At 41.7% G+C, this 22838-nt stretch overlaps 1 protein-coding gene across 1 annotated transcript; it reads left to right on the top strand.

The window, feature by feature from the left end:
* Nucleotides 1-16314: 16314 nt before the first annotated feature.
* LOC130927031 (transcription factor Sox-1a-like) lies at nt 16315-20400 on the top strand. The gene has a single exon (XM_057852503.1). The coding sequence runs from the start codon at nt 16778-16780 to the stop codon at nt 17906-17908; it is 1131 nt and encodes a 376-aa protein (XP_057708486.1). The 5' UTR covers nt 16315-16777; the 3' UTR covers nt 17909-20400.
* The last annotated feature ends 2438 nt before the right edge of the window (nt 20401-22838 follow it).

Genomic DNA, 22838 nt, shown 5'->3' with positions numbered 1-22838 from the left:
CCTTCATGCATTCTTTTTTCACTTTAAAAGACCCCTACCATCCTCTTCAAGGTCTGAATGAAGGGGTTTGGCCAGATAGCCATTAGTGTTACACCGTATTACATCAGTAATGACTTACTGTGTGCTCTAATTAGAGATGCGTTAGCGCACTGTCTTTACACCCCCCCTCCTCTCTATCACCGTGACAACGCTGTTAGCACCTTCCAGTTGCTGCCTGTTACGGACCAATTGGCGAAGTATTCCTATATGTCTAGTTGATAACCTGAGAGAGTGCATAAAATTGTTCCTCTAATTGTATAAAATCTACTGTAATTGTCGGTAGCATATTCAAATAAAAATGCCGGTCGGAAAGAAGTGAATCACTGCATAATAAAGCAAAACTAAAGTAGAACTACAGGAGGTTTTGAAATTATGGCGGAATATCCACCTCTGGTAAGTAATTTCAAGTAATTTCTTGAATTTCTTTTTCTTTTCTTTTTTTTTTAAGAATGAAAAATTGAAATGTGATCATTCTTTGCACAATTTGAATAAACGAGAAACAGCAATTTCTGGATAATTACTCTAGGGCTTTGCTGTGTGGAGATACAGATCTTAGCCCCGCCCAGGGCTATCAATAGAATGGACAAAAATGCCCGTCAATGGTATTAAACAAAGTAAATGCCATTAGAAATAAATGGGAAATTTGGACGTCCATGGCCGTCAACGGCATTGAATTCCATATGCGTCAGTGGAATCGGGGACACTCCTATTGATATCTGGTTATTTCCAGTTGATTTGGGGGCATTATTTTTTGCCAATGAAAATGAACGGGAAATTTTTGGACGTCCATGGCCGTCAATGGTATCTATTTACATAGCCGTCAATGGAATCCAAGCACATTGGTATCAATAGAATTGACAAACATGCCCGTCAGTGGCATTAAAGGGGAAATGTGAACAAAGGTTGGTCAACCATGTTTTTGAATAATATCAATGGCTAAACAATTATAAGCATATTTTCATTATTTTTTTTAACGCAACCCTTCCAGATTCTTTGTTTAACCCATACCAACGCCCTTGACAACGAAAATGCTTTTCTTCGGCAATCTTTGGAAATTACGTCACACTGGGAAGTGCGAGGGAAGTCCGCCATAGAACAGTATTGTTTGTTGCATTGCTTCTCGGTAAGATGCCACGGCGTTGTGTGGCGATGTTTTGTTCTCACTCAAACGAAAACTTGTATGAGTGGCCAAAGGATAGCAGGGCACGTAAATGGACATCTTTCGTTCGCACGAAGCGAATGAATTTCATGCCATCGTCGAGTAGTGTTCTCTGCTGCAAACACTTCGAAGATGCCTGCTTACGATCATGGATTTGCCAAAAAGTAAGTGTGATTTTTGAATAGATGACTGATGACTTTGTCAAAGCAGAGCTGCCAACTGTTGTGGAATGAACAGTATAAGCTAGCGACGTTAGCCGAGGCTATCCCCGATCATAGTTGTTGTTGCGTTCGCTAGGTTAAGCGTGTTTAAATTGTGCGTCATCTACGATCTTGTTCGAAAGGTTTAATCCACTGTCAATCGGGAAAGGGGTGTGAATGTGCACATAAGCGGGTCGGCGTCGCGGTAATTAACGGTCACGTTGCAGTAAGAGACACACACCGCCGGTGAGTTTGTGCACATTTATTTGTATTTGTATTATGTATTTCCACCTTCATGCTTCAAGCATTGTATTGCATTTGTACGGTTCGCCGTTTCTTTCACGGTGATCGCTTGATAGCCTTCGAGTTTGTGTTTTGCCACAGCGAATCAGCGAGCGCGCAGGCCACGCAGTGAATCATGGGAAATGTAATCTCGGGACAACACTGAAGTGGTGCTTTGTAATCTGTTCGCTTGTGTGAAAAAACTACATGTCCTCACGCCATTAGACGCCACTTTGTTTTCTTATTGTTGCCACAATAAAGTGGAGAAAGCCATCGGCGACTGTGATATAGTGGATATTGTTTAGTTGTAATACGGGAGTTCACCAGTAGAGTGTACGCATGTCATTTAGATGTGTTATTGTTTGTGCCTTACTCCTTCACTAAAGGGGAGAAAAGCTGTTGTTCAGAGTCACTTGGCAAGACGTTGAGTAAAGTTGTAAAAGCCAATAAAGGTGTCGTGTGGGTCACTCAGTCAAGATATAACAACGACTCATCTCCTTTTTTCCCCCCAACGTTTTTATATTATTATTTTATATGCACGAGAGCTGCCGGATCTGCCAAAATGAACATGAAGTCTGATTATTATTTTTTTTTTGTCATCAGATAGACAAAAACAAAATTATGCGCAAATGCCTGCATCTTCAAATCATGAAAATAATAACAGCCTATATCTTACCAGTGTTGTAAATCTCGATGGGTCTTGTATCCATTTCATGTCAGGTAGTCTAGGCACATTGTTTGCATCCTGATTAGCGTCTGGCTAATAACATAAAATTCCAATCTCCTCTTCTTCCTCCAACTCTCCTCCCTTGCACTTTATCTATCGCTTATATCGCTGTTTCAATCATTGTTTGAAGGGCTTTGTATGGCGGCCGTATGTATGGAGGTGCCATCGCGTTCCCGGTGTGACGTATCACTTCCGGGTTCGTCCCCTTTCAGGCTCGAACTTCGGAAACGCGATTATGTTGTCAAATATACAACATATAAATCATTTTTTCATGTTTTTTTTTTTGTTGGACAATGTTTAATTACTTTACTTGTGACCCTATTTGGCATGTGAAGAAATTACTTCACATTACTGCTTTAAACAAAGTAAATGCCATTGGAAATGATTTTGAAATTTGGACGTCCATGGCCATCAATGGCAGCACCCTCCATGAGCGTCAATGGATCAGGGACTTTTGGGGGAACACATCCTATTGTTATCTGGTCATTTCTTGTTGATTTGGGGACATTAATTTTTTTGCGATTGAAAATGAATGGAAAATTTGGACGTCCATAGCCGTCAATGGCATCGACTTACATATGCGTCAATGGAATCCAAGTACATTGGCACTAATAGATTCGACATACATGGCCCTCAATGGCATCAATGAAATGTAAATTCCATTGGAAGTGAATGGGAAATTTTCCATTAAAAATGAATGGGAAGATTTTGGGGAAATTTTTTTGGGCACGTTGAATTTTTTCCTAATTCTGTACAATATACAACTTTTATGCCCCTCACCGTCCCGGAATCTTTGATGCGCAAATTATATGATTTGGTCAAAGATTGTAGGACTAAATATATTTTGAAACTTTTTTTTTCCGGAAAATGGGCGTTTCCGGGCGAACGGAAATTTTTTCGGGGTCGTTTGAAAAACTCCCTGCGTCACGTGGAAATTCCGGTCATGTCGATACTCGAACGGTGCCGATCAGTCTCACGGTTCGGGCTGCACAGCACGCTGAAAAAACGTGGAGAATAAGATGAATAAAGAAAGAATAATAAGTGGCCGTGGCAAGACAAAGCCCTTGATAATAAGCATGAAAACCGTGCCTGCTCTACTTCATGCAACTTTCCTTCCACCTTCTTGTGTTCCTGCTCAGCAACTTCTGAGGTTTTCCTGTGCAATCTACTTCAGAGGGTCTGCTTGAAATCGAACCTTACCTTTTGAGGACTATCCATTTTATTCTTTTGAACCTTCTCTAGTGCACTTCCTGTGACCGATCCTTTATTTGGAATCAATTATGCAAATATGAAAAAGTAAAAGAGCATCCTGTTCATACTTTGATGGTGTTTGATTTTCCTCACAACTTAAAATCCGGATCTTCTACTGTGGATCGACCGTACATCAGGATGAACACGCATTTTGTCAAGAAAGTGGACCCTCATGGCACCTCACCTTAAAGTGGAAGATCAGAATTTTTAACATTAGGCTTAAAGTGCGTATGACACCAAAAAGCATGTTTATTTCATATTTCATGCGGTGTTTTATGCTCCTGAGTCCTAAATGAAATGGACCGCTTGGATGTGTGTGAAAGCGATCGTTTTATACATTCAATTTTTGAATATCGCGCCATGAAAATGAGTTACTTCCAGCTCCAGTCTCGGGTTTAGGACGAACGCGAATGTGACGTCACCCGGGTCAGCATGGCACAATCTCTCTCGGCTTGGCTTCGCGAACAAAGATTTCATGAAGGTTGACAAGGCCAATGCGAGACTGGCAGGTGCGGCCTCAGTGGCTGCAGTCAAAGGTAACGTCAGATACGACTGCTGAGGCGTCACGAGTTTTCCTCCTGTGGCGTTTATCCCTCAGGTTGATTTGCGGGAATCCTCGAAGGAGGAGGCAGCCTGGTAGATGATGTGGCGCCAGGAGTCGCGGTCAACAGCCAGATTAGAACGCTGGCTATGGTCAATGAGGCAAGTACCGAGGGACTTCTTCAGGGAGTCTTTGTAACGTTTCATTGGTTCCCCTCTGACAGCTCGCCATACAGGACTATCTTGGGCTTGCGATGATCGTCTATTCTGGAGGCATCTCCTGCCCAGCGTAGCTGTGACTTCAGCAGCATGCTGGTGATCTACACCTGTTCAAGGACCTCAAATTTTGTGACGTAGTCGCTCCAGTGTGTGAGAGAATTTTATTCATGCTTAAAACACAACCATTATACATCATATTTTGTATGCTTTTGTTGTGCTTGCATGAGAGCATTTTAGCATAGAGCATCATTGTTATATTAACCTGTTTGAGTGTGCCTTGACTATTGTAGACTGTATCACAATATGCCCAAATATGGACTGTTATGTTCCTGTGTTTTCCAATATGCCCTGATTGAATACAATGGGTGACTGTGGCTTATCAGACTGAGCTCATCATCGTTCTAGCCAGTGCCGGTGTTCAAGGTCATAACTTGAGGTGTTTTTCCCCGACTGGAGATGTTTTAACCGGGATATGCTATAGTAAGTTTCGGTTTTGTTTCTATGATGTCAACCCATAAATAGAGGCATGCTCTGCTTTGTACGCTTTGTACGCTCTGGACGCTTTGTGCGTGGCTCCGCGTCTGTACCCGAGAGCTCTTTTTCATAAAGCCTTCAAAGCAAAGCAATCCATGGTTGGGGTTAGACTCATTTCTGATCAAGCTATCGAGTTGACACTTGTCTTGGAGTTCAAAATTGAATTTCCCTGACACAGTGAATGTTGAGGATAATGTGGAGACAGCACTGATGGAAATGCTCAAGATGCCGTACAGTAGGGTGGTGAGTACAACAGCTCTGTACACGCTGATCTTGGTGCCCTTCTTCTGATGTTTGTTTTCCAGACTCTGTTGTACAGTCTGCCGAAAGCGCTGTTTGCCTTGGCCAGACTGTTGTCTACTTCCCTGTCAATCTTGGCGTCTGATGCGATTGTGCACCCCAGGGAGGTGAACTGGTGAATGGTCTTCAACACAGTCTCGCCAATGGTGATGTTAGGAAGGCAATACTCTTCTTGAGGTGCAGGCTGGTGGAGGACTTCCGTCTTTTTCAAGCTGACCTCGAGTCCGAAGAGCAGGGCAGCTTCCGCGAAGCAGGATGTCAGGCACTGCAAGGCTCTTTTGGTATGTGCAACTAGAGCAGCGTCGTCGGCAAAGAGAAGGTCTTGGAATAGTTGCTCACGAGTCTTTGTGTGGGCCTGCAGGTTGAATAGACTGCCGTCCAGGCGATAGCAGACGTAGACAGCATTGTCAAAGTCTTCCATGGCCTGCTTGAGCATCATGCTGAAGAAGATGCTGAACAGAGTCGGTGTCAGTACGCGGCCCTGTTTCACGCCGTTGATAATGAGGAAGGGATTAGGGAGGTTGTTGTTTAACCTAATTTGGCCATGTTGGTCTTCATGCAGCTGCATGACCATACTGAGGAACTTTGGGGGGCAGCCAAGGCGCTCCATGATTAGCCAAAGACCCTTCCTGCTCACCATGTCAAACGCCTTGGTTAAGTCGACAAATGTTACATACAGTCCTTTGTTCTGCTCCCGACACTTTTCTTGGAGCTGCTGGAGGACGAAATCCATGTCTGTGGTACCCCGGTTTGCTCTGAAGCCACACTGGGTTTCTGGGAGGTGGTCTTCTTCCATGATAGGTACTAGCCTGTTCAGGAGCACACAAGCAAAGATTTTTCCTGCAGTTGTGAGCAGTGTGATCCCCTGGTAGCTATAGCAGTCAGACTTTTCCCCCTTCTTCTTGTATAAGGTTATAATGACTGCATCGCGGAGGTCTCTTGGCAGTTTGCTCTGCTCCCAACAACAGACAAGGAGTTTGTGTAGCTTGCTGTGTAGCGCTGGGCCTCCACTTTTCCAAAACTCAGGTGGAATTCCATCAACTCCTGCTGCCTTGCCATTCTTTAACTGCTCTTTTGCTTTAGTAAGTTCTTGCATAGTAGGTGTTTCGTCCAGTTCCAATTTGACTGGCAGCTGAGAGATGCGGAGTAACGCTGAGTCTTGGAAAACTCGATCAGCACTGAAGAGTGCATGGAAGGTCAGCATCTCACAATACAGCATTGCTTTATAGCATGTAGATGGACTGCTGATTCAGCTGATTTTGCTGATTAATTCGTTTATTTTTCGTATCACATCAGCCAAACGGCTGCAGGCTTTTGTAGCTGCACCAGGGAGAAGTGTATGAGCCTTTTTGGGTTTCAGAAAGTTCCCGTTCAACCCGAGATCGGCCAAAACAAGTGTGCGACAACTGTGGGACCATTGGACTTACGATGATGTGAATAAACATCGTGTTATGTCAAATACTGGGATCATGGCACACGTTTTAATACGGAGGTGGCTTTCATTTTGTGGCTGACATGCTCCTAGTCCACCGAGAATGGCACTCGGCCGACGACCAGCAGTTTGTCGCACCCCCCCAACCCCCCTGCCGGGAGAGTGCAGTACTCGGCTTATTGACCTCTTCGTGGGCCCGGTCTTCTGTCAAATTTTCCACCCCATCAGAAATTGCAATTTTGTGTTAAAAATGGCAGCGAATACAGTGATTACAAAGTAAACATTACAAACCTCCTTTAAATAAAGGAATATTTACTTTGATCATGGACGGACATGTAGAAAAGTTCTCCTCAGACACATCCTGCCATGTTAGCTGTATAACAACTGCGCGCCGATTTCTCACTGTTTACATTTTGGCGTGTTTTTAAGCATTAATTTACACCATATTTGTGTTGACCATGTGGCAGCTACGCGCTCCTCCGACGTCGGCCGGTTTGTCCGGCGGTCATTTTCCAGCTGCTTTCACAGCAAACTAGCTCTCCTGCCCGCAGAAGGGAACGAGTCCGACGAGCTGTAACTTTCTCGCCTCCGGGGCAGGCGAACATCGCCCCCAACAAAATGTTTACTGCATACGAAGGTGAATGAAGGTTACCTTGCTGTCGTCTTTTGGACGTCCACACAAGTTGATCTGTTGTTCACATTTTTTCCTCTGAGTTTTTGGCTTCTGGAAACGTATGAAGAAAACATCCTTCATATGCCGTAATGTCTAGAGTCGTTTCTACAAGTTCCATAGCAGCAGTGTTTACTCGGCATGTTCTTTTTTGGAAGATTACCGACAGAAAACAAGCAGTACTAGCATGGGTTGTAAAAAAGCTCGCGTCTATGTTGACCCCCTTCCGGTTTACAATGGTGACGTCACGTAGCCTTGCAGTCTAAAAATAGCATTCGTGTGGTACGCTATTGAAACAAAGCAAGGAATAATAAGAAAACATGGAACTAGTGTGCGTGTTGGCGTGAAGACGAAACCCAAGAATGTTGATGAACTCTGGGAGGCATGCAAGACTGCTTTCTTTGATGTTCCTGATGACTTCATCAATAAATTGTATGAATCCTTGCCGAAGCCCATGGAAGTCATACAAAATATTACATTTGGATTTCACAGAACCACTACTTGATTCGCTTATGTTATGTAACATATTTTTGTATTTGAAGTACATTTTTTGTTCAATTTTCACACTACTTTCTGTAGGTGACAAAACTTTTGTCTTGCCAAAATGTGACCTTTTTGTCTTCATTAAATGATAAAATTTTTTGTACGTTTAACATCATTTGGGAGGGTCTTAGCTTTCATATGAGCCATTTCTGAAACCAATTGAATAGATTAAAAGTCAGGTTATCAGAAATTGTTTCCACAAAATGGATAAGCGACAAGACTTTTGTCAGGGACTCCACAGGTAGTCCCCGGGTTACGACGGAGTCGACTTCCGCGATTTCAACTTTACGACGCCTGCATCTCGTCGTTTTTTTTTTTTTGTTTGTTTTGTTTTTTAATGTAGATTTTTTTTTTTTTTTTTGGGATGCATGCTTTTATTTTGGCCCGGGAAGTGTAGAACAGGAAGCAAGCGCATGTACAGACACGCCCACACACACACACACACACACAGAGCAGTCGTTGCAGAGGTGACCGCCTGCGCGCACATTTGTTGCTTGTGAAGCATCTATTATAAGGTGCGTTGATGTTTATTTTCTTCAATCATCAGATTTACTAAGTCAATCAATCATTTACCAATACTTGCGAGGCATTTCCCCCAGACAAATTCCAAATGCACGCCTAGTCAACTTCCGAGGTTCCTCTTTAATTCCGTCCTAGTTACGTCTTCATCCGAACACGCTCCGCAGCCCCTCCTTTTACGGAATAATAATGGGATGTTTCTTGTGGGTTTGTCAGCAGTGATAAGATGATTATCTGAAAGGTCTGTGGCACATTGTGGAGAGAGTCTCGCCTGCGCCGCTGGAGTAGGTAATCCCGGGTAATAGCATTATGGACACAGTGTTTTCCTAAAGACCATGATTATCCACTGCTGTTTGCTGCCGGATTGACATTGGCCTCCCTGGTCCTCTCTATCCCTCCCTCTTAGTATTCCCACTCACTTCTTCTTTGGCCTTCGTGGTGTCATCCCGCCTCTGAATCACCACTCCATCAGGCCCTCGTACAAGATGAAAATAGAGAGCGCAGAAGCGACAAACAAATTGCTCATAGACAAGTGCGGCCTACTTTTGAATGGCACGTTACTGTTACTCAGCGGCGCGGCGCACCTTCTGCCACGGCAGGTTGAGGTTAGCGCTGCCGAGCTGAATCGGGAAGCCCGAAGACCTGAAAATGCAGTCACATGACGGACGTCTTCTAAATAACACCAAGTTGAGGTTCATCTCATGTGTTGCCAGCCTTTTTATCCATTCAGATTTAACTCTTCACAACTGATACGCCATAAGGTGACACTGTCTATTATGTGTTGTGCAATGGAAATGAAATATTCTTCAGAAGATTCTCCCTAACTCTGTTGCCGAAGTTTAATACATCTATACACATCTATAAATGTGTGAGGATTCTAAATTGCTTACTAAAATGAGGCAAAATTCCTTTGGTAAATGAAATATTGACCACAGAATACAGTAGGGTATTTAGTCAACCACTAATTGTGCAAGTTCTCCCACTTGAAAATATGACAGAGGCCTGTAATTGTCAACATGGTTAAACCTCAACCATGAGAGACAGAATTTGGAAAAAAACAGAAAATCACAATGTTTGATTTTTAAAGAATTTTTTGCAAATCATGGTGGAAAATAAGTATTTGGTCAATACCAAAAGTTCATCTCAATACTTTATGTACCCTTTGTTGGCAATAACGGAGGCCAAACGTTATATGTAACTCTTCACAAGCTTTTCACACACTGTTGCTGGTATTTTGGCCCATTCCTCCATGCAGATCTCCTCGAGAGCAGTGATATTTTGGGGCTGTCGTTGGGCAACACGGACTTTAAACTCCCTCCGCAGATTTTCTATGGGGTTGAGACCTGGAGACTGGCTAGGCCACTCCAGGACCTTGAAAGGCTTCTTACGAAGCCACTCCTTTGTTGCCCTGTCTGTATGTTTGGGATCATTGTCATGCTGAAAGACCCAGCTACGTCTCATCTTCAATGACCTTGCTGATGGAAGGAGATTTCACTCCAAATCTCTCGATATATGGCCCCATTCATTCTTTCCTTTACGCAGATCAGTCGTCCTGGTCCCTTTGCAGAAAAACAGCCCCAAAGCATGATGTTTCCACCCCATGCTTCACAGGTGCAATTCAGTGTTCTTTTTCCTCCAAACAAGAGAGCCTGGGTTTCTACCAAAAAGCTCTATTTTGGTTTCATCTGACCATAACACATTGTCCCAGTCCTCTTCTGGATCATCCAAATGCTCTGTAGCGAACCGCAGACGGGCCTGGACATGTACTGGCTTCAGCAGTGGGACACGTCTGGCAGTGCAGGATTTGAGTCCCTGGCGGCGCATTGTTTTACTGATAGTAGCCTTTGTTACTGCGGTCCCAGCTCTCTGTAGGCCATTCACTAGGTCCCCTTGTGTGGTACTGGGATTTTTGCTCACCGTTCTTGTTATCATTGTGACGCCACGGGGTGAAATCTTGCATGGAGCCCAAGATCGACGGAGATTATCAGTGGTCTTGTATGTCTTCCATTTTCTAATAATTGCTCCCACAGTTGATATCTTTACACCAAGCGTTTTACCTATTGCAGATTCAGTCTTCCCAGCCTGGTGCAGGTCTACAATTTTGTCTCTGGTGTCCTTCGACAGCTCTTTGGTCTTGGTCATAGTGGAGTTTGGAGTGTGACTGACTGAGGTTGTGGACAGGTGTCTTTTATACTGATAATGAGTTAAAACAGGTTCCATTAATACAGGTAACGAGTGCAGCCTCGTTAGAAGAAGTTAGACCTCTTTGACAGCCAGAAATCTTGCTTGTTTGTACGAGACCAAAAACTTATTTTCCACTCTTATTTGGAAATAAATTCTTTAAAAATCAAACAATGTGATTTTCTGTTTTTTTTCCACATTCTGTCTCTCATGGTTGAGGTTTACCCATGTTGACAATTACAGGCCTCTCTAATCTTTTCAAGTAGGAGAACTTGCACAATTGGTGGTTGACTAAATACTTATTTGCCCCACTGTATTTATATCTTTTCATTTGACAACACTGACAAAATGACACTTTGACACAATGAAAATTAGTCTGTGTGCAGCTTATACAATAGAGTTAATATATTTTCCCCTCAAAATAACTCAAAATATAGCCATTAATATCCAAACCCCTGGGAACAAAAGTGAGTACACCCCTTTTGAAAAAAAAGTACATCCTTAAATGTCCAAATTGAGTACTGCTTGCCATTTTCCCTCAAAAATGTTATGTGACTCAATACAGGAGTGCTGTCAGCATTGCTGCAGAGATTGAAGAGGTGGGGGGTCAGCCTGTTAGTGCTCAGACCATACGCCGCACGCTACATCAAATTGGTGTGCATGGCTGTCACCCCAGGAGGAAACCCCTTCTGAAGACGTTACACAAAGATGAGATCCTCAGAGAGTTCTTTGCCATGTGGTGCCATGTTGGAACTTTCAGTGACCAGTATGAGAGAGTGTGAGAGCTGCACTACATATTGGAACACACCTGCTCCCTATGCACACCTGGACCTAGTAACACGAATGAGTCACATGACATTTTGGAGGGAAAATGATAAGCCGTACTCAATTTGGACATTTAGGGATGTAGTTTCTAAGGGGTGTACTCACTTTTGTTGCCAGGGGTTTTAGATATTAATGGCTATATTTTGAGTTATTTTGAGGGGAAAATAAATTAACTATTTTATGAGCTGCACACAGACTACTTTTCATTGTTTCAAAGTGTCATTTTGTCAGTGTTGTCCCATGAAAAGATATACTTAAATATCTGCAGAAATGCGAGGGTTGTACTCACTTATGTGATACTCTGTATCTCTATCTATCTATTTTTGGAGTTACTTTTGAATTTTACAGACGAAAACATTTTGAGTAAACATTTGACTAAAACTAGATGAAATTAGTTTGAGTTTTCGTCAACAAAAACTAGACGAAGACAAACACATTTTGAAATGACTAAAATATGACTAAGACTAATAAGTGTTATTGACCAAAAGACAAGGACTTAGACAAAAAATTAAAGGGCTGCAAAAAACAACACAGGTATTCACAGAATAGGCAAGCCTGAAGCTTCATGTGTCAGCCTGCCTTCAAGCTGCTTTAGGGTCCTTCCAGGGTCCTACTGTCAATCAGTAGTGGCCACACAGATGCCTGATCAAAATCTTTATTTAACGGCTTTTTTTTTTTTTTTTTTTGTAAGTTAATCGGCCGATGGCTGATGTATGGGAAAAAAAGTCCATATATCGGCCGGCCTCTAATTACTATAGTGCTAACGGGCCGAACATATTCACGTAGCTCTAATAATTATTTGGATTGTTAGAACTAGTGTGCATGTTTCCACATGCAGACAGGTCAGACAGCAATTGGGAGCGAGTGTGTGTGCGCATAAGAGGATTTTAAGAGGGGGTCTTCTGGTGGCCGAAAAGTGTCATTGCAGGTAATTGACTTTCCTACATATATATACTGTATATATTCGTATATTTGAGTGTGTATTTATATATATATATATTAGGGCTGTCAAACGATTAAAATGTTTAATCGAGTTAATTACATCTTAAAAATTAATTAATCGTAATTAATCGCAATGATTGGCAATTCAAACCATCTATAAAATATGTCATATTTTTCTGTAAATTATATATATATTCTGTAAAATAAATTGTTGGAATGAAAAGATAAGACACAAGATGGATATATACAGTGGGGAGAACAAGTATTTGATACACTGCCAATGGGAAAACCCATTGGCAGTGTATCAAATACTTGTTCTCCCCACTGTACATTCAACATACGGTACATAAGGACTGTAGTGGGCATTTCACTCTACTGTCATTTAAATCTGTCTATGCTGTCCTCACTCCGAAGCGTCTACTTTTTCCAAAGCTAGACAGCTAGTGAACGACGCCTTAATAATCAGACTTCTCCCTTTTTCATCTGATTTATTAATAAAATAGCTTCAAACCATTGTCCTCTTTAGACCGTCGTAAAACTACAACAACAAAAAGTACACAAGCATTGCATTAGCAACAACGTTAGCTTAGCACGCTATACAGGTACACTAAACATAAACAAAAAGCGTCTCATACAAAAAATAGAACATTTCGCTTACTAACATAATATGTACATTCTTTACAGCAACCATACTTACGGACAAATCTTGTCCAAGGATCATATAAGCACAACATTACAACGTAGGCGTCAGCCCGAGACGTCGTGCAGCTATATTGAACTGGCAAGAAAAAAAATAAACCATGTCGCAAAGCGACCACAAGAGTTCGCTGTTAGACAGCACAAAAAGCCTGCTGTAAAACTTACCAAAAGGCAGAATACTGTCTGAGCGGGACATGTGCGTTAATTGCGTTAAATATTTTAACGTGATTAATTTCAAAAATTAATTACCGCGCGTTAACGCGATAATTTTGACAGCTCTAATATATATATATATATATATATATATATATATATATATATATATATATATATATATATAGTAAAGCAATAAAACTGCAGCAAAATTCAATGAAATGAAAAAAAAAAAAAAATTTATAATGGATCGAAATTATTTTTTGAGCACCTTAGACAGTCATTTGCTTCGCATATAATTTAAAATGTATATATATATTAGAGAAAAAATATTTCTTTCTTTGATTGAAAATTTTTTTTTTGGGGGGGGGGGGGGGGGGGGGTTTGATTGAAGCAACTTTTTTGGGGATTGAATGATTTAAACACAAATGTCCTAATCATAACATGGCCCAAACACAAAAAGGATTGCTTCAAAGAAAACTTTTTCAATGAAAAATTAAGTGTTCAAATGCAAATTCTTCAATCTGAAACATTTTTTCGCATTCATAAACTTTTTTCTATGGTTGAAAATTTTCTTTTTTGGGGGGGGGGGGTGGAGTGATTTTTCTTTTTGAAAATCTATATTTATTTTTGAAGCAACTTATTTTTTGATTGAATAATAAAGAGATAAATGTCCTAGCCAAAATGTTGCCCAAACACAAATCAACATTGCTTCAATCAAAAAGTTGCTTCAATAAAAAAAAAAAACTTGACTTCATTCAAAAAAAAAAAATAATAATAATAATAATTAATAAAAGAAAAATAACTTTCACATCCTTTTTTTTTTTTTTTTTTTTTTTTAGTTTTTTGAGTTTCAAATTTATTTTTGCAAACACATTTTTTTTGATTGAAGCAACTTTTTTTTTTCTTCTCGAAAATATATTTTGATTCACCCAAATCTACCTCCATATGGCTCCCACCCAGCAGATACAATTTTTTGACTGGGGTAACTACATTGGCACGATACCGACAGGCGTACCAAATTCAATGGATGACGATCTCGGCGAAAAGTATTGCCGAAGCAGTCTGATTAAGAATTCCCCTCAAGAATGATGGGAAACAAAAAACACTCATTGTCACTTTATTATTTTGAACATTCTTGTAAGCTAATTTTATTGCTGACACTGCGTTTTGAGGTCATCAACATATTGTGCGCCCCCCCCCCCCCCCCCCCCCCCCCCCCGAAAAACAAAGTGAAACTCCGCCTATGTGTGTGCGTGTGTGAGGCTGTCAAAAACACATGTTTGCAAGCTGTACAGCCTCGCATGTCAAAATCTGGAATAGATGATGATGGTGATCATCTCATAGGAAACTGCAAAAATACAGTTTGTAGTTGGGGGGAATTCACCACCACTACCTAACAACGGTCACAAAACACTACCCAAGCCCCCCATCTGTATCATCTTCTCTCACAGACATGAGTAGTTTAATAGAGGTCGTTATTTGGGAGGGGAGGCGGGGTGCCCACCAAGTCTTGCCTGGGCCCTCCTCCTCAAATGCGGCACAGCTGCCTTTCATAACCAGTGGCGCTCCAGCCCAATCATGCTTGGAGAGCTACAAATGCTGTATTTATTAGAAAACGTGTTTGCTATTGTTCTGTGCCATGCGCACAAAAGCCCCCCCACCCTCTTTTCCCTGCCCCATTACGATAGCAGCGAGTCCCCTTTTTCCCAGAGAGCAACAATAACTTGGAATAGTCGTCTTTTTTGTGTGCTTGTGTGTGCGTGCGCGCGCGCGCGTGTGTGCTTGTAAAACTGTCATTCTTCTCGCGTCTGGCCCACAGTGGCGAGGTGCTGTTGGCTCTTATAGGGGATGCTCGGATGCCCCTGGCACCGCTCGAGCTTTAGCGCGTCTTGTGCTGCTTTATTTTGGGGGGAAGGCGCCACTGTATTTAGATTTGAGGAAATCTACCCTCTTTGTCTGCAGTCGAGTGGAGTGGACGTGAGTAGACGCGAAAATAGAAGTCCTGGTCTTGGATTCGTTAGATTGTCGTGTCGTGCGTAAAAATGATTGACGCACAGTGAAGTCGAATTGGCGCGCAGGAATCAGTGAGGTTAATTGCAATTGTGATGGCTTTTTATTTGTGTGTAAAGGGATGCTTTATTTTGATATTTAATTGTAATTTTGTGCGTTATTTTGTTGGAAATTTTGTGTTTTAATCGACTGAATGATTGCTGGTTGTCTAATTTTTACGCGCGGATTGTGTTTTGGCGCAAAGTTTCATCAGTCCATAGTGTGATGTTTGCGCGCGCGTCTATATGTGGGCGAGGGTGTACCTTGCGCACATGATCCCTATCGTCGCAGTCATTGCAGCATGGGAAGGGTGTCACCAGGGTGCTTATGTCATCATCACAAAGGTTAAATTGCAGCATTGTGTCCAATCCCCATGCAAGCCTCGACTCAAACTGTGTTGCTCAGTATTCTTGCTGTTTTAGTCATACGCAATTTTGGAGGAGGATAATTAGAATATAATAATTAGGCTGAATTCGTTTGTGTGTTTTTTTTTTTAATTGTTTAATTATTTATTGAAATTCAAATTTAGTGTTATTTGTAAAATGCTTGCGAGTGAACGACAAATATTTTTTAATGTGTTATTATTTAGCAATGTCCTATATTTAACATAACCAAAAAAAACTTTCATATGGGTTTATACATGTACAAAATATTTGTATCATCCGAACTGTCTACTGTGCTTTTCTGTTGCTTTAAATATAAAATAAAGTGAAGTGTATTATAAAAAAATTAATGTGGCCTGTACTGAAAGGAAATACTTTTTTTCCCCAAAACGCACAAATTACACTAATCTCATAATGTTCTAACGTTGTTCTTGATATAATATTAAGTAAGTCAACAGCCATCTCTAATTTTTAGATTACTTCTTTTTTTTTTTTTTTTTTTTTTTAATAATAATGCTTAATTTATCATTTTCACTACAATTACAAAGGTGATATGCAACAATGAATAAACACTAATCAAAGTTATTGTCAGAAATAGACGGCTTGAATCAAAATTTCCTTTGGGCCCTATGAGGAGTTGCACGTAAAGACGTTCATAATATAAGTAAAATCTTGATTTTAAGCAACAATCAATACCTAATCATTCATAAAGTGTCACGTAACCAATTTGTCTGGAAAAATATTTCTTTGTGTTTGTATTTAGAAATGCTTCATTCAATTAATTGAACGTTATTTGGAATGACACCCCTACTGTCGTGTTGTGCTTCTGGAGTCAGCTGACCCAACATATGCAAATGAGGCAGCGAGCTGGCTCCTCATTGGCCGCCCGCGCCTCATTTAAGTGCTGTCAGTGCCCGCGTCACATGGCCGCCGCTGCAAGCAACTTGTCAACTCCGAGTGGCTCCAGTGTGCATTCTGTCACAGCGGATGTGAGGCAGCAGGGCGACGGATTGGAGAGTTCTTTTGGGAATATTGCTTATGCTTCGGCTCACTTTAGAGACTCTCTCCCAGCTCGATTTGAATTTCCTTTTTCTTGCTGGTGAAGTTTTTGCAAACGAGCCGCTTGAATGTATAGTATGATGATGGAGACCGACCTCCACTCCCCCGGCCCCCAAACCAACACGGCCGCGGGGCAAACGGGGCCCAACGCGGGTTCCAAAGCGAGTCAGGAGCGGGTGAAAAGACCCATGAACGCCTTCATGGTGTGGTCCCGCGGCCAGCGCAGGAAGATGGCGCAAGAAAACCCCAAAATGCACAACTCCGAGATCAGTAAGAGACTAGGGGCCGAGTGGAAGGTGATGTCCGAGGCGGAGAAGCGGCCTTTCATCGACGAGGCCAAGAGGCTGCGGGCCATGCACATGAAGGAGCACCCGGATTACAAGTACCGGCCCAGGCGGAAGACCAAGACGCTGCTCAAGAAGGACAAGTACTCGCTGGCAGGTGGGCTGCTCTCCGGAGCCGGCGGCGGCGGGGTTGGCTTAGGGGTCGGCATGGCGTCCTCGTCAACGGGCCAGCGGCTGGAGAGCCCGGGGGCGCCCCACGGAGGTTCCGCGGGCTCCGGCTACGCGCACATGAACGGCTGGGCCAACGGCGCGTACCCGGGCCAGGTGGCGGCAGCCGCGGCCGCCGCTGCTATGATGCAGGAGGCGCACCTCGCCTTCGGCCAGCACCCGGGCGGAGGCGCGCACCACCTGAACCATCACCACGCGCACCCGCACGCCCACCACGCACACCACCATCACCACCACGCGCACAACCCGCAGCCCGTGCACCGCTACGACATGAGCGCGCTCCAGTACAGCCCTATCTCGAACTCGCAGAGCTACATGAGCGCGTCCCCGTCCGGTTACGGCGCGCTCAGTTACACGCAGCACCAAGGCTCCGGCGTGTCCTCTTCGTCCTCCTCCTCTTCGTCCTCCTCCTCGGCAGCTGCCGCCGCCGCAGCCGCCTCCATGGGCGCGCTGGGCACGCTGGGCTCGCTAGTCAAGTCGGAACCCAGCGTCAGCCCGCCGGTGAGCGGAGCCCCCCACGCGCGCGGCCCCTGTCCCGGGGACTTGCGGGAGATGATAAGCATGTACTTGCCCACCGGGGAACCGGCCGATCCGGCCATGCAGAGCCGGCTCCACGCCTTGCCGGCGCACTACCAGAGCGCCGCCGCGGCCGGAGTCAACGGGACTGTCCCGCTCACACACATCTAATCCAATCCCAACCCAATCACTGGAATTGCAAAGGAACACATGACCAAATATTTACCTCTTTTCTAACCCCGCTCCTGCAAGAACTACCTGCATTTTGTACAGAATGTTGATCACGTGTAAATGAAGGCTTTTTTTCTTGTTATTGTGTTAAAGAGGGGGCATCGAACTCACGCTGATATTTTTAGTTAACGTGCTATTTCATCATCTCTTCGGGTCTAAGTTAATCCCCCCCCCCCCCCCCATATCCTGTAAGTTATTAAAAATGTCAATACAATATCACAGAAAGTTTAAAAAAAAAAAAATACATTTTTTTAAAAATCCAAAGCGTTTGTGTTTTAAGCCCTCGTTTTATTGTTGTAACACTCTCCACTCTTATTATTATTATTGTACAATTGTGAATAATTTTAATATTGAAAGGATGACTTGGCAACGTGCTGTTGTAATTTATGTGCTTTTCCGCAAGTGAAAAGCCCTGATATTACTGCAATGATAAAAAAAATGAATGGAATAAATTTCAAAAGATGTTGCTTTGAATTATGAAGAGTTAAGAAACGATTTTTTTCCTAATTGCTTTTGAATTTAAAGCCATTGCTGCCATGTTTTAAACGGCATGAATTACTTATGCGTTAAATAAATGGCAGCCCTTTCGAAAGAAGGATTTATCTTTGTTAAAATAATGGTTCGTGATTGCCAACTTTCATTGTACGGGATTTAATTAATATACGGTTTTTTTTATCTGCCGTGTGTAATAGGCCACAATGATTGTGAATCAGTTTTTCTTTGCGGGGTCTTAAAAATGTCATCTTTAAGGCCTCATACGAAAAACCACCTGTTAGTGTTATGTTGGTAATAAATCATATTGCCCTCGATCTCTGATTTGAGAGGAATCGGACACTTTAATTTCAATCTTTTTTGTAAATAATTTCCGTTATTAAAACAGATCCAATTAAAAAAAAAAAAAAAAAAAAAAAACACTGCAAAATCCGAATACTGTTGTGTATCGATCTAAAATATGAATTGAAATGTTGCATTTATTTAAATTTCAAAGAATGTGAAGATGATGAAGAATTTCAGCGAGTCACTCGCATGATTTTTTGGGACGTCGTTTTTACATCGGATGCTCTTTCTGCCGACATCTACCTTAATTATCAATCGAAAAGTTATCTAAAATAGATTCAATCATTTTACAAAAATTGCCATACTGCATTTAGATTTTTTTTTTAATGCATAATCAAATTGAATCGTTTGATCCCCCCGTTCATGTCTTATAATTATGAACTCAACATAGAAGTGCCGTTCTTAATAATAATTTTGAATATCATTTACTTTGAACCAATTCAACTTTTAGATCCGCATGGGGAAAAGGCTGGCGACAAGTTGCATGCTGGGTAATTAACTGCCAATCTCCTCACTGATGACAATTTGGCTTTTATTTCAGCCCACCCGCCCCAAAAAAACCTTCTCGTGCCAATTAAATTAATAATCCTTTTTAATATTATTTTTACCTCAATGAAAACTGACTGTATGACGTCATTATTTTTTGACAGGCCCGCAGCTGGTTTTGACATTTACATGCCATTTTTTTTAATTGCCTGAGGACTAATATCCATACACATGCAAATGAGGGCAACTTGATGCCTACTTATGCATTTTGAAGAGAAAAAAAAATCAATTAATGTGAAATCCATCGTTAAGGGCGGCTTGGCTGTTTCACACTTGATGAGGTTTGACGCCTCGTGTCAATAAAAGCTGCGAAGAAAATGGCGTTTTAGTGTGATGTAAGCTGCAAAAACGAAAAAAATAACCACTTAAAAGCAAATATTTTTGCGTCTTATGTAAGAGATGGCGGGATGCAAACATGTTGAACCCGCGTTGATGAGGCACAAGTGTGTGTTTTTCCTTTTTTTTTTTTTTTTTAAACGTTGACCATTCCCAATAAATCTCTGCAAATGTGCGCCACTGTTATCTTGTATGCATGCAGGCCACTGATATTCCCTGCTAGGACTCCGGTTTGCTTAAAGCCCCGATCCCTTGCACTGCCATGTCCTAAATGGGGATAATTAGCGTCACTTTATCACGCCTCTGCATATTTTCTGCACGTCTCCGCCTCCCCCTTTTCCCTAAAAAAAAAAGAAAAAAAATCAACCAGCAGCCTGCACTGCTCTGTCACAGAAGATTATGGAGACAGATTGCACAGAGCGAATGTGGCGGGCGAGATTAGCGCGGAATAGAGAAAGCAACTGGGCCAGTGAATGCCTCCGAAGGGGCCTTATCGTCCAATTACACGTTGACATGTTTAACAATCTTGCTGCCTCTTAATCCTGCCGTGCTGCTGCGCTATCTGCGCGCGGCGAAAGCACCCAAACGCAGCACCGACGTACGTGGAAGAGAGTAATAACAAATAAAAGTTGGGAAGGGAAAATTGCTTTATTTGGCAACTTTGGCCCTTGAACAATATTTTTTTGTTATTATTTTACTCGTCGCTTGCAATTTTTAAACACTGTGTCGCCTTATCTATAGCTATCAAAAAGTAAAGAGTCAGTGAACGCACCATCCGTCTATATTCAAGGGCGTAGGTTTGCATAGGGACGGTGAGGACATAACAGTACCAACTTTTCAGGATGTTCAAATTGTCCCCACCAACTTTAGCAACCTTATTTGCATTACATAATGAATTCAGTTATATAATAATATTAATTATATATATATATATATATGATAAAAATTTCGATTATCTTCAGTTGTAAGGATAGAATACACCCTACAAGGGGTGTGACAAAATATCGAAATGGTGATATAACGTGATACTTTGGATCCAAAAGGTTATCGATATGCTCCTCCCAAGAATCGAGATATCGTTTTAAAAAGGTGTCAATGTTTAAAAAAAAAAAAAAAAAAAAAAAAAGGGGGGGACCAACAAGGTGCTACCAAAATCTTCCACCAGAATAGTGTCTCAGGTAACTAAGGCAGCCATTGATGGTGCTCTACGACCAATCCATTTAGATTGGGAACGTTTGTTCATTCAAAATAGGGTTGCAGCTATCGATTATTTTAGTGGTCGATTAATCGATGAACTATTTAGTTCGAATATTCGAGTAATCAGATCAGGAACATAAACAATTTTACCTGAGCTGAGCCTCACACGGTGTATAAATATATATATATATAAAGAGGATCTATGTACAACAAAAGAATAATTGGCTAACTCAGATAGCAAAAGTCCGCTAGCTTGAATGCTATAAAATGCTAACGCTTTTTTACAATGCTCTTAACAAATGGCTCAGACACACATATCCCCACAAAAATGGCTAAATATATCTTTAAACTAAATTACGAATGCATTCAAAAATCATTAGCTCAAACAAAAACTTAGCTTACGTTGGTCTTAACAGGGAGCAGATGGATTCAGCCATCTGAAATGAGGTAGACTAGAGGGCCGTGTATCCACCCAAATCAATAAAAATGAATGCAAACTCTTTCAAAACAAACCATTACAATGCCACTTTAATTAAACGAATACTCGAAGCAGCAAAATTTAATTTGAATATCTTTTTTCCTAATCGAATACTCGAGTTAATCGATTAATTGTTGAAGCACTAATTTGAAACCAGAGCATTCGCAGTCATTCTGTCCGATATTCGGGGAAGTAACTGAAAATCAACAGGTAAATAACCACAAGTGGCCCAAAATGACCTCATTACCTGGCCTTGGCTGCCAGTGACGGCCATAGATGTTCAATCCGTTTGAAGTGGGAGGGATGGCAGCGAATGAACATCATTTGCTGCCACCCTCCCAGTTCAAATGGATTGGACCTCTACTGGTAATAAACTCATTCCAATTCACAGCAGAAGCTTGTTTTTCCGTTTATTAGTTGTTTGTAGAATATCCTAGAATGATTTCCTGACCAATGTATTGATCATCGTTGTATTGCCATATCGTCAGATCATCGTTATCGTGAGCTTTGAACCGCAAATTGTATCATATCATGACGCAACAAGAGTTTCCCACTCCTACACCCTACCATTATTAAGTGAATTATTTTCATTATGTTCAAACATAGATTTTTTTTTTTACTTTACTTTTATTTTCACTTGCTGAATGTGCGGTTCATTTTTTCCCCCTCAAATGCACTTTTGATTGGTTGACGACTCCCCCACACAAACACCCTCCCGCCACACAAACAGACACGCACACTCACACAACCCCGATTGATTCATGTTGACAACATGCCGCCTCCTCCGTCCCCTTAAAAGAGGACGGATATTAGAAGTTTTTTTTTCAGCCATCAGCAGCCACTGTAAATAATGCAAAAATACGTCAATGTTTTGGAGGTGGGGAGCACACCACTAATTTTGCAACTGAAAGTCGGACCAGCATCAGAGTTGGCATAAGATTAAACTGTGTGAACTTGCTAACGTGCAAAACGACTGCCTTCAAGCCAGCTTCCACAGGGAACAACAAAGTCAAGCTAGCCATCCCTCATTTGGATCATTATTTGCATTATGTGCATTACGGTAATGCAACACGGTGGCATCAGAGTGCAAGTCCCTTTATTTAAAGTCTTGGGGTAGTCTAGTATGGCTCAGATGTAGATCGGTCCTTGGACATCTCATATTTTTTCTAGGGCTGTCAAACGATTAACATTTTTAATCGAGTTAATTACAGCTTAAAAATTAATTAATCGTAATTAATCGCAATTCAAACCATCTATAAAATATGCCATATTTTTCTGTAAATTATTGTTGGAATGGAAAGATGAGACACAAGACGGATATATACATTCAACATACGGTACATAAGTACTGTATTTGTTTATTATAACAATAAATCAACAAGATGGCATTAACATCATTAACATTCTGTTAAAGTGATCCATGAATAGAAAGACTTGTAGTTCTTAAAAGATAAATGTTATTACAAGTTATAGTAA

The sequence above is a fragment of the Corythoichthys intestinalis genome, chromosome 12, assembly GCF_030265065.1.
Source record: "Corythoichthys intestinalis isolate RoL2023-P3 chromosome 12, ASM3026506v1, whole genome shotgun sequence".
NCBI classification, from domain to species: Eukaryota; Metazoa; Chordata; class Actinopteri; order Syngnathiformes; family Syngnathidae; genus Corythoichthys; species Corythoichthys intestinalis.
Note: the sequence above shows the minus strand (reverse complement) of the source record. Positions and strands in the feature narration are given on the sequence as shown.